A 13,657-nucleotide genomic window follows, 5' to 3' on the forward strand; every position below is an offset into this window, starting at 1 on the left:
ACATCCATACACATTGTCTATTAAATTCCTTACATCTTTCGATTAAAATGGCATGTTTTTTTTTCTCTTTTACTTTTAATAGTCGTGATCTTTTCAAATCTAAGGTGTGTTAATGTCCTGAGTTATCCATTGATTTATCCTTCGTTTTAAATATTTTTATATGCTGGTAAATAAACTCATCATAGATACCAGAATCAAAATTTTATATTTACGCCAGACGAGCGTTTCGTCTAAAATAGACTCATCAGTGACGCTCGAAGCAAAAAATGTTTAAAAGGCCAAATAGAATACAAAGTTGAAGAGCATTGAGGACCATATATTCCTAAATGTTTTGCCAAACACAGCTAAGGTAATCTATTCCTGAGGTAGAAAAGCCTTAGTTTTTTACTGGATTGCACTGCCTTCCTTCCGTGAATATAGAATACATTCCAGAATATTTTATGTTGTTCTTTTTGTTCCTGCTTTCTTGTTTAATTTTTGTTGTAAAAGAAGGTCATATTTTCAAACAATAACCTTCAATAAGGTGTTGTTGCGCATGAAATCTTAATAGGAAGATTCATACTGCACATGTTATGTCCATTATATCCATGCATAACATTGTTTATTCGAATTTTTACATGTAGAGTGATGTGCACGTCATTTGAACTTTGGTGAAAAGGTGTTTCATTGGCAATCATTCCATATTTCCTCATTTTCAAATGGACGCAAAACATGAATTATATGGCATTGTTTAAGGCTACTGGAAATACTGGAAAACTACCATTTTTTTTTATGAAAAACTCAAAAATATAGAATCGAAAATTTATATAAAATGACAAGGGAGCTGACGTCAATAAACACAATTTATCAAAGTTTCATGAAACTTATGAAAGCGTGCTTGAGTAATTGTCAGAGGTGTTAATAACGGATGGACGGACAGATGGACGAGCGGATAACAGTCCAACATAATTGACCCCTAAACGAACGTATGAAACAATTTAATCAAATATGAGCATGTATTCAATATATTTGCAGTTAAAATTGTGTTAATATTTACTGTAGTTTCTTATTTTGTATTCATGAATACACAATTGATTAACACATGTCTACATCTATCTTAACAAACCATCAGAACACGGAACGAAATATTAGAAGAATTACTTTGAAAACTATGTTAGAATCTTAAATTGCAATTTGGAATTACTAATTGACGACGGAAAACAATCATTGTAAGCCTTAGCAATCAAAAATGTCTGCGACACGCCGAGTGTTTTGTCACTTTTCTAATAAGAGGTAACAGAATGTACACTGTGTGTATACTAATGTACCTTGTATGCATACATTATTAGAGTTGCTTCTCTTCTATCAAACTTTTCAATAATATAACATACAGTTACTACTGTACAAGTCTTAAAAATTTTAGAAGGTAAAAATGGATCATAACACATGGAAGCCTGTTTCAATGCCACAGCAATTGAGTCAAGGTTACAAAAAAGTTATATTATTCATTCAAAGTAAAGTGTTTGGGCACAAGAGGAACTCAACGTTCATATTCGTGAAAGATGAAAGGGAAACTACATGGATTATTAGCATAAATTGAATTATAATGTTTAAATTATCTTATTTTGTGACATGACAAGTTATAAAAAACTATTGAAACGTGTATCTCTAAAATTTAAAAAAAAACCATAATAGTTGTCAATACGTCAATATGAGAGCCCTATGACTGTTTTAAATTAGTAATATTACTTGATAGTTTTTTTGTGCATTGAATAGCATAAATGCTTTAAGGATATCAAACTTAACTTATTTAATTTTAAATGCAGATTATTCAAAATGAACATGTTCTAAAAAAACAGTTGTTGGCATGACACGGGTTATGTTCTTCTCATATATTTTATGATAGTATGATACTAAACCCCTAACGGGAGGGATTGTACCTGATATTCATATGATGAAGACATAATCTTTCAATCAGTTTAATTGAGGTCTGGAGCTGGCATGTCAGTTAACTGCTAGTAGTCTGTTGTTATTTATGTATTATTGTCATTTTATTTATTTTCTTTTGTTACATCTTTTGACATCAGACTCGGACTTCTCTTGAACTGAATTTTAATGTGCGTATTGTTATTGTTTTACTTTTCTACATTGGCTAGAGGTATAGGGGGAGGGTTGAGATCTCATAAACATGTTTAACCCCGCCGCAATTTTGCGCCTGTCCCAAGTCAGGAGCCTCTGGCCTTTGTTAGTCTTGTATGATTTTAAATTTTAGTTTCTTGTGTATAATTCGGAGTTTAGTATGACGTCCATTATCACTGTACTATTATGCATATTTTAGGGGCCAGCTGAAGGACACCTACGGGTGCGGGAATTCTCGCTACATTGAAGACCCATTGGTTGCCTTCGGCTGTTGTTTGCTCTATGGTCGGGTGGTTGTCGCTTTGACATATTCACCATTTCCTTTCTCAATTTTATGGCATGTACATGTTCCGGTCAACATGTTGTAATGAGCTGTAACCACATAACGCAGTTTAAAACTTTAAATACGCATATCAAATATATATTTTATTAGTTAACAAGCAATTAACTATTGGACTTAATTAACATTAATATGTAATCAGAATATTTCATTTCACTTGCAGTGTGATATTTACGTTTTTCGTGCATAACAATGGAATACTTGTATACAACTTTTGTTTATCTTTTATGTGAGTAGTATTTTATATCAATGTTAAACGTATGTCTATACGACAATTCATAAAATTATTCTTGTTGAATGGCATAAAAAGATGCACTGTGTTTTGGGTTAAATGCATTGTTCTGATGCAAATCCCTTACTTTTTACTGTAACATGTTATTCGCATAACTTTTTTACGCGAAGTCCAAATATCTTCATATTTGCAGGAATCAACAAAAACATCTTTCTTTCTGTTTTTAGGTTGCCACATGAAACTTAATACTATTCCATGTATATGAGCTTATTCTTTTATGAAACACTTCATTTAACTTTAACATCCAAAAATCGTCCTATACCATATAGCTCAACTTGACTAAACTATCACAGTACTTAAACTAGAATAGCTTACTGAGGAAAAAACCGAAACTGAAATGTATTAAAATAAAATAGTACTTGTTATAATGCCCATAAGAGTGGAACATTATATAGCTAAGGAATATATTTCCTTGTGTACATTTCACTTGCATACAAAACAACTTATTGTATTCTTGCTATTTTTGTCACGTACATTTTTACACTTAAGTTAATGAGATATTTCTAAATGCACTAAATTTGAAGTTGTTTCTGAAATTGATGCATTATTAAGACAGATTCATAATATTACCGCCATTTTGTATTGTACAATAGCAGTACAAAATCAGCCCTGTTCTATGCCTAAATCAGCAAATTTGAGACAGATTTGCAATTTATGAGTAACGCTTTTTACTTGTATGAAGTAAAATAAGTGATGAATTGCATTATCTAAAATGTTGAAACAAATACAAAATATTTGTGTTTATTAGAATAAATTTTTTTTTTCTTCGCTATTTCAGAAGAGATACCTCCTGTGGTTACAAAAATATACCCGAATGATAGGGAAATTTTGACTTGTAGCAAGAAACTATAAAGTTGTTTTTTTTCTTAAGCATAATACAAATGCTATCTTCTCATATTTTATTTCAAAATTTTATCTCATAGATTCTTCGGATACAGAAACAAAAAGAAATGTGGGGGTTTTTTTGGGCAATTTTGCACGTCTTGTAGCTTGAAAAATAGCACGGAAAACCCCTCCTTTGTCATTATATTAGAAAAAAGCATAGTGAAACCTTTATTTTTGGCAAAGTATAAGAAACATCTGGCTCAATATCTTTAATTGTTTTTACATAGGCGGTAATGGTAACGTTTTTTCCTGTAGCTCAGTCCATATCGTAAACTTGGATATGTATGATAGCTCGTTTCGAAGCTGTGACATTTTCACATATGTGGTTAAATTTTCGGGGTACGAAGTGAGATTACTTTTTCCGTAAATTAGCAAACCCCGAATATCCTTTTGTGATGCGGCTCCCTATGGTAAAATATCCCCTTTTTAACACAATAAGTTCTTTGAAAATGTAATATTTTGAACACATGCAATAGCTCCATAGTTTTTACACATTTATTCTATGTTCCTCTACTTTCCTAATCACCACAAATAATGAAGTTCAGTCATTTGTTAAAAATAGAAACATGTCCAATATCACTACACAGAGATTTTTTCTTTACACGTGACTTTTGAGTTCCTCATTTCGAGGCGCATTAGGGATGTTGTCCCATCTGTCTGAAGAAATATCTACCAATGATCCACCTTAAACGTCAAACATGTAAGTAAAATGGAGGTATCGGATTAGGTTCCTATCTTTATCATTATATCTACCGATGTTCAAATCTCTAAAATCGATTCCGGTGACAAATCAAGGTAACAGACAAAACACTGAGGAAGTTGCATGACACCTTGAAATCGGATGCGTCTACAGAATAAAATAATCAAATATACATGCATCAACCGCCTTACGAATCAAAACCCAGTCGAATTGAAAAAATTGGGATTTGGACAAAATCGATATAATTTCTAATTTGATGACTATTCTGGGTTGCATTCAATATCGTAGCGGCTACATAGGGCTACGTAGATTTATGACTTTTGAACGTGTAGCTAGCCTAGCTGCTATATAGATATTGATAGCAGCTAGAAAAGAAACAGATATATGGTTAGGCTCGTCCAATTTATTAAGGTGCTCATCAATCTTCTTTAGTGTCGATTTATAAACTTGGTGCATCTATAGGTAACATATCCTGCTGATTAAATTTTTGTAAACAGAAAATTTATAAAAATAACCACATTATTGATATTCTGGTCAACACCGAAGTGTTGACTACTGGGCTGGTGATACCCTCGGGAACGAAATGTCCACCAGCAGTGGCATCGACCGAGTGGTGTAAATAGTTATCAAAGGTACCAGGATTATAATTTAGCACGCCAGACGCGCGTTTCGTCTACATAAGACTCATCAGTGACGCTCATATCAAATTATTATAAAGCCAAACAAGTACAAAGTTGAAGAGCATTGAGGATCCAAAATTCAAAAAAGTTGTGCCAAATACGGCTAAGGTTATCTATGCCTGGGATAAGAAAATCCTTAGCTTTTCGAAAAATTTAAAGACTGACGAAACATAAACAAATAGCCAAATCACAATTAACTAGAGATTCAAGTGCAATAAAGTCATAGCTAGCGCTAATAATGTTATTTGATTTAGACAAGATAAAAAATGTTTACAATCATTCAATCCAACGTGGTTAAATTGCAACCACAATCATTTTAAATAATACATGACTTATATATTAATTACAATTACATTTTCGTATGTACAGGATGTACTTAAGGTAGCACAATACAAAGATTTTTCATCCCCAATCAGACATCTTTAAACTGATGTAATTCGACTCATCTTTCTTCAAATTTTATAAATGAGGTATCAAAAGAAAGGAGAAGGATTAATCTTTCAAATTGTGATAATTTAATTATGACATAATTATTACATAATTAATTGTTATGTAATTAGTTGCATTCTGTGATGTCCATACTTGAATGAATTTAGCTTCTTTGTTCTTCATAGCATCCTATTTTTTTTTATAGATTCTTGCACACCACAGTTTGACCTCCAAAACTGTGTCTCAGATTTTTCCTATTGTATTTAATTCTCTCATAAATCTTCAATGAAGTTTGCAACATCAATTCATTAGAGACCACTAAGTTCAATTGGGTATAAAATTTGTTCTATTGATGTTTTTGGAAATCTGAGACACAGTTTTGGAGGTCAAGCTGTGTTGTACAAGAATCTATAAAATATTTTGGGATGCTATGAAAAACAAAGATGCTAAATTCATTCAAGTGTGGGCATCACAATATAGCGACTAATTACATAATAATTAATTATTTAATAATTATGTCATAATGAAATTATCACAATTTGAAAGACTAATCTTTCTTCTTTCTTTTGGTACCTCATTTATAAAATATAAAGAAGGATGGAATGAATTACATCAGTTTAAAGTTGTATGATTGGGAGTGACAAAAACTTTGTATTGTGCTACCTTAAAACAGTTCTTTGGGTTTGATTATTTATAACAAAGTTCTTGTACTAAATGTTTAGTACCTTCGATCACTATTGAATCGGTTTTGGGAATCTCATAAAAAAAAATCCTATCATAAAAAAATAAAAATTCTGAAACAAGAACAAATTACAATTGTTCTTTTGGCCGTGTCATCCGAACAACACAATAACACAAAAAAAATAGTGTATCATGTATCAAATATCAATTATGAAAAAGGTCGAGCCAAACATGGTTTACATATTGGGTGATATTCTTATGATGTTGATGTTTTATACCGCTTTTTTTTTTTTTTTTTTAACGTAAAGAATGAAAAGATTTATGAAAACAAGACAAAAGACATCAATTTTGCACATTTAGGTATCATTACATTGCTTTGATGAATAACGAACCTTTTTCACGGCTACACGTTAAATATAAAGTGGCAAAACACGTTGCACGAAAATAAGCCTTTTCCCTCTCTTTTTATTGTTATTTTTGTTAAAATTGTTCTTATTTGTTAGTTATTTTCAGTATCCTGTCAACAAAAGACAAATACGGTATGGTAACAGCAATGATTCACAATAATACAACTGATTTCAACGATTCAAACGCCAGTCAAACTTCCCGAAGTCTTATACAAATTCAACAAAATATACAGGATAATGACAATTCTTCGAAAGATGGCAGTGTAGTCTTCATTAAGAAAAAACACCAGGAAAACATAACAAAACACGATACCGAGGTCAATGGCTTAAACTACAACATTGCTAATGAAGACATGAAGTTGACTCCAGTTGATAAATCTCACACAGAACACACTCATATTAGGAATTCCACAAAATACCAAAGGAAAGAAATTCAAACATACGTTAAATCTAAAATTCGAAACAGAAATCTAGATATATTGCAAGTAACAGACGTGCCTATTTTATATACTTTTCAAACAGAAAATATTAGAAATAAACCCAACAGCAACACATTACACTCTTCCCAGAGTCATACTGTTTCATATAAGCATACATATATTACATCATCTGAACCAAGTCCTAAAAGTAATTCCAATGATGGTTCAATAAGCAATCAATCAGATATAACAACACCAGCATCTGCCATGCCAATGGCAGACATTAATTCAAACCAGTGGATGGTAAATCAAAATAACAAAAGACGTGCAAATGATTCTAATATAATGTTAAAGGATTCTTCAACAAACAGGAAAACGGCTGTTAAATTGACGTCTTCGCCAGATGAGTCTATTGATAATATTAGTTATAGCGTTATAAACAAATTTACACATCAGTTAATAAAACCAAAACATAGGAAAGAAGAAGCTACAAAATCAACTTCTAGTCACGTTGCAATTGACGAATTCAAAGATCAGTTCATAAAACCGAAACAAAGAAAGAAAGACACTTCTAAGCCAATCTATCATCATGTCACAATTGACGAAGTTGATACTATAACTACCGAATCTTTTACAGAGGTAGAATCACCCGTTACTTCTTTGGAAACTACAACCTATATTCCAAAAGTTCAGGAAACAATTTCAACAGTACCATATCAACAACGAAAGGATAAACATTCAGTGAATGATACATACACATCATCAACAAATGGGAAAATGGCTGATAAATGGATATCTATTCAAAATGAGTCAATGAGTAACATTCATTATAACGTTAAAACCGAGTTAACAGATATGTTCATAAGGCCAAAACATAAACAGAAAGAAGCTTCAAACCCAACCTATAATCATGTTAGAATTGACGACGCTAAAAACGTTGATATCAAAGCTTTTTCAAAGACGAAATCACCCGTTACTTCTTTTGAAACTTCAACTTATTTTCCAACACTTCATGAAACGGCTTATAATTCGAAGTCTATAATAAATGAGTCTAATATAAATCATGAAGATATAAACAAATTTGTTGATCCGTTCATAAAGCCGAAGAATAGAAAAGAAGAAGCTATAAAATCATCTTCCTATAATGTTGTAATTGGCGAAATTAATGACATTACTATCAACGCTTTTTTAAAAACAAAATCACCCGTTAATTCTTTCGAAACTACAACCTATATTCCATTGGTTCAGGAAACAAGTTCGATTGTACCAAATGAACATCAAAAGGATAATGATGAAGACTTAGTGTACAATACACAAACGTCAGATGGAGATGAATTACAATTCGTAAGGACAAAAAAGTCGAAACTGGCGAATCCTGAAGAAACAGTAGAACCGAACCTTAATAAAGGACTTGATAGTATAAGCCATGTTATTAAGAAAGAAAGGCTGACAGGACGCAGAGTCACTGATTCTTTAACTGCACCCAAAAAGAGCATGTACAGTGATTCCCAAACGATGACTAAAAACACAAATTTATCAACGCGAAAAGATTTGAAATCATCGGATATTGAACAAAAGCATTCAGAGGATCAATCTTACGAGTATGAGTACGAAAGCGATGGGGAATACGAATATTACGACGATGAACCACCTGATTACGATGAAAAAATAAAAGGCGTTCTATTTCTATCACATCTTAAGAAAAAAGATTCACACAAAAACACTGCGTACCAAAAATTGGTGATGACACAACAACACAAAACGGCGAGTAAACAGCATTTACAATCAACAAATAGACATAATGGCAATTCTAATGATGACATTACATATGAATACTATTCTGGTGAATATGAAAACGCGGACAATGACTATGATAGCTTTGGTAGCTTTGATAGCTTTGATAGCTTTGATAGTTTTGATAGTTTTGATAGCTTTGAGAGCTACGATGATGATGATGACTTCAATAATATGTCGTCACTAAATTCTCGAAAACAAGTGATGAATAACGCTATCAAAACCGTGCCTAGTTTAATATCCGACAAAATGATGCATCATTTCCCATCTAATGAACTTTTTTCAGGCGGTAGTTTATATACTCATGACTCATTGAAACAGGCTCTTTATAAAAAATTACAGCAAGCAATGAATGAAAATGTTGAGTATGTCGACAATAGCAACGATAACGAACGAAAGGAAGATATAAAGCCTTTAAACCTTCAATCAAATAGCCTTTATAAGAATTATGATAGTCAACAGCAAGTGGAAGGTCTTAAAAGATCCGGAACCAATAAACCTGTCAATTTTAAAGCAACCAATAGTCCATTAAATATTGATGAACAACAACTTCGACGTTACATTGCTTTTCAACGATATTTAGAGTCAGTGAAGAGAAAACGGACGATTGATCTACAGCGCCATCTGGCTGCGGTAAATGGCAAACATCACATTGCCTATCAGAATTATTTGGCTGAAATGAAAAGACTACAAGTTAACTCACAAAAATCGGAATATAATGAGGACCATATGAGTGTTCAAACTATTAAACCTCCAACAGGTTCTACTAAAAATGACGATGATGAGTATTACGATGAATATTACGAAGACGATGAGGAATATACTAATAACAATGATTATGAATATTATTACGACGAGGACGAAGACGTTATCGAACAAAACAAAACGATCATAAATCAAAACAACAAACAGTCAAATCCAGAGGTAAAAAAACAGCCAGTCAATTTTGTGTTGAAAAAAAGTTAGTTCTAGTATACAATGTTTACGTTAAGGTATAATAAGAGTAGTTTTTTCAACAATAAGAAAGCTTAATGCAATGCACATACATTAGAATATAGACTAGCATTGTTTCAGTTACAATTTTTATGTGCATAATATTCAGCAATATGACAGTTGTTTTCCATTCGTTAGATGCGTCTGAGCTGTTCATTTTGCCATTTTATAAAAGACTTTTTGTGTTTTAAATAATTTCCTTTGCAGTTTGGTATTTTTGTTATTTTACTTTTTTAGCAAATGTTTTATGAAAGATGCCTCTATGGTAATTAGCTATTTTAGCACAATCAATTGTCATTCCCTATAGTAGTAATCATATACAACAGTTCAACTGGTATTGAATTTTTGAACATCCTGTTCGTTTACTTTCTGATAATGTACTTCATGTCTTTTTTTTATCGCATTATTTTTTGTTGCATGAAATGTTCAATTTTCTTTAAAAATTTATTCATATTAAAGAAGAAATTCGTGTATACATGTATTAAAATTAAAGAAAAATACAAAACAAATGCAAATAGCATAAGATTAACTCGCATTGTTATATAGTTGTCCAAAAAAGGAAAAATATACGAATGAGAGAGAACGACAGAAATGCTTTTCTGGAGTTGTCTACTCAATGGTTCCTCTATGTCTAATTAGAGTTGGTAATGCGAAAGCGTTAGTTTTTCTTGGTGTTGTCCTAGTGCATCAGTTATTAATAAATACGTAGTTTATAGCATGAAAGATTGTATTACAATAGAAGTTTAACTGTGTGTTGCGTGTTATTGTCTGTTTTCTTCATATTCATTTCGAGGTTCGATGTTGTTTGTATATTTAATTAAAGTGGGATTTTTTCTTTTTCGTGTTCTTAGTGTGAATATTTTTTTATTATTCATTATATTTCCCATGAAATAAACAATCCTGAAGACTGCATATACAAATCCAGCTGAAATGTGGTTTTTACACTATCTTATGGGGTGTCTTATGTTTAGTAACAATACACTTATATGCTTTTTATATATTGTGATAGGCTTTCCGATTTTAGAGACAGGGTTAAAACATTCTCCGTTGAATGCATTCCATTAATTACAGTCAAATTTGTTTTTTTGGTTGTTGGTTTAACTAGCTATAAAATGTAAAATCACAAAAATACTGAACTCAGAGGAAAATTCAAAATGGAAAATCACTAATCAAATGATGGAACACATCAAACGAATGGACAACAACTGTCATATTCCTGACTTGGTACGGGCATTTTCAAATTTTCAAATGTAGCAAACAAATGGAAAACAACTGTCATATTCCTGACTTAGTACAGGCATTTTCTCATGTAGAAAATGGTGGATCGAACCTGGTTTTATAGCTAGCTAAACATCTCACTTGAATGAGAGTCGCATCAAATATACAATACAAGGTCAATATCAGGAAAATATAAACTTTTGTGTATGTGGCTGAGAAACTGGGGAAGGGCGAGGTTCTACCGAGCCCTTCCCCAGTTTTGCGCCGAGTACACCAAAGTTTATATTTTTATGACATCGACCTAATATTGTTTTTATACTGCAACTTAAATTAATTTTTAATCGGAACACAAATGTCAAACTTATTTTTATCCTTTAATGGACCTCTGATTGTGGAGAAAGTGTTACATGTTGAAATTGACATTATACAAAATAAAGCTATGTTACTATATTTAGGAAATAAACACAACTAGTTGCAGTGTAAATTCCATTATATTGACAACGATGCGTGAATAAAACAAACAACATAATAGGTAAAAATGTCAAATTATTATTTGTCGTATAACTTTTTCCAATGTTTAAAGTGCGAAGAATCCGAGGAGCTGAGTAAATCCTTTTTAATTTACTCTCTACTTTGTTGAAAGTGAGTCTTCTGTTATTGACGTTCAATTCCCGAAACTTGAAATTGACGTCTTTTCCTGACATTTTCCCACTATTTTAATGAATATTTGTCCTATTATTTCTTGTAGAAGGGGTCGGGACGAAAAGGGGGGATGCGGACTGTGACTGAAAAAAATAACGGTGAATTAAATAACAATTGTTCCGTTAAATCTTGCTATGTGGTATTGGGTTTTGTCATAGTTGAAGGCAATACGGCAAACGAAAGTTGTCTCATTGGCAATCATACCACGTCTTTATTATTTTTCAAACCGCTATATTTTAATTTTCATGCAGAAAAGAACTCTACACAAAAAGGTATATATATTAAGAAGCACGTGAACATTTTTGAACTTTTAAGTTGAAATAACATTTATTTTTCCTTTAAATTCCAAGTCGCACACTTGTACTATTCTGGTTAACCGGACACTACGCGTAACGTTTACTAATTTTGAAGACATCCTTGTTTATATTTTTAGCCTGAGCATGTCATAGAATATAATTTTCAGTAACAAAGGCCAATGAAACAAGACATAAACGACTCATTTGATAAATACTTGTTAACCAAATTATACATTTTTATATAGATGTTAAAGATTAGTCATTTTCATCTACCTTTCTTGTCACAATTTTCACCATTCAGAATAGAAAAAATTATCTATTTATGCAAAATTGTGTCTTTTTTGTTTTAGTTTGTTTTATATGTATATGTTTGAAGTGACGTATCATAATTATCATGTAAATGAAGATAAACATGTCATGCAAGAAGGGATATGCCTTTTTAAAACTTTCTTCAAAATCATGTCCGATCTTGATTTGAGAAATTTTATTTATTTAGCAAAAATGAAAAACTAGAGTACAAAATGTTTTACAATAGCACAATAACACAATGACGGGTATGTATAAGTACAGAACCAAGTCATATGTATCAAAGAAACACACAAAGGCATATAGACACAGAACATTACCAAAAATGAAAGACAAGAATACGAAAATATCATAGAACAATAACAAAGGAACGGGATGTATAAGTACACAGCCACTTAATATGTACCAAACAGACTAGAAAGTAAAAGTGATATATATAAAGACAAATAAAAGAACACTTTAACACGCTATTAAGATGATAAACAACGTCAGTATCCAGAATATATACTTCAATACCATCGTGTAGCATTTGTGAAGTTGATACGGAATATTTATCGACAAGGTTTTGGTACCTTCCGATGAACTTTTTTTAGAAAAAGGACGAGACGTTCCTTGACATACCCCTGGTTCAACAACTTTCTGCTAAGACACTGGTGATGTTTAACAAAAACTGAGTAGGAGCTGCAATCTCTTGAATACCGAATACCGGTAAGTTGGGAAATGTATATCCACAATGTTTGGGTTAGAGCGTTCTTGGTGAGACAAATCCCGAAAAGAGCTTCGGACGAACAAAATAATAAAGTTTTATTATCATTTAAAACACCATATAAAAATGGACACATGTACAACAAAATGTAGGAAAACTAGGAAATTGTGTTCTCAAATTCTTCTTTCCCCTGTACAGTTAAACCCACCATATTGGTAACATTTCCCGAAATATCACTGCTGAAAACCCATATAATGAGATTCAAAATAGGATTATTTATTAATTAAAGCAATTTGAAATCAATTATGAAATATTGACAGACTTTTACATAGGGTCCGTAAAGGTATAACAATGTCGGTGGCCTGTGGCATTATTGTATCCTGTATTTGAAATGTCACAGGATTGATCCCAAGTAGGGTCAAACAAAGGAATTCCAAATTAGTATATACAATGTCTTCATTGTCAAGCAGTAGGTATAGTAGCAAAAAGTTTCTGGTCGGAATTCGAATACATATTTTTGAATCCTTTTTTTTGTGTGTTTCATTTATAAAAGAAACTCAGCAGCACACAAACTGTATGTGTATAATTTGCTGATACAATAAGGGTTACTTTCTATAATTGCATTTTATTCATATTTCCTCAGAATAAATGTTAGCACAAAACGATATACTATATGGCCAATTACATAAGA

General features: G+C 31.8%; 1 protein-coding gene across 1 annotated transcript; it reads left to right on the forward strand.

The window, feature by feature from the left end:
- Positions 1-2,558: 2,558 nt before the first annotated feature.
- On the forward strand, positions 2,559-10,574 carry LOC139520197 (putative uncharacterized protein DDB_G0293878). Its single transcript, XM_071312670.1, has 2 exons — positions 2,559-2,687; positions 6,629-10,574. Exons 1-2 carry the CDS (start codon positions 2,651-2,653, stop codon positions 9,709-9,711), a joined length of 3,120 nt encoding a protein of 1,039 aa, XP_071168771.1. The 5' UTR covers positions 2,559-2,650; the 3' UTR covers positions 9,712-10,574.
- Positions 10,575-13,657: the final 3,083 nt, after the last annotated feature.

The sequence above is a fragment of the Mytilus edulis genome, chromosome 4 (assembly GCF_963676685.1).
Source record: "Mytilus edulis chromosome 4, xbMytEdul2.2, whole genome shotgun sequence".
NCBI classification, from domain to species: domain Eukaryota; kingdom Metazoa; phylum Mollusca; class Bivalvia; order Mytilida; family Mytilidae; genus Mytilus; species Mytilus edulis.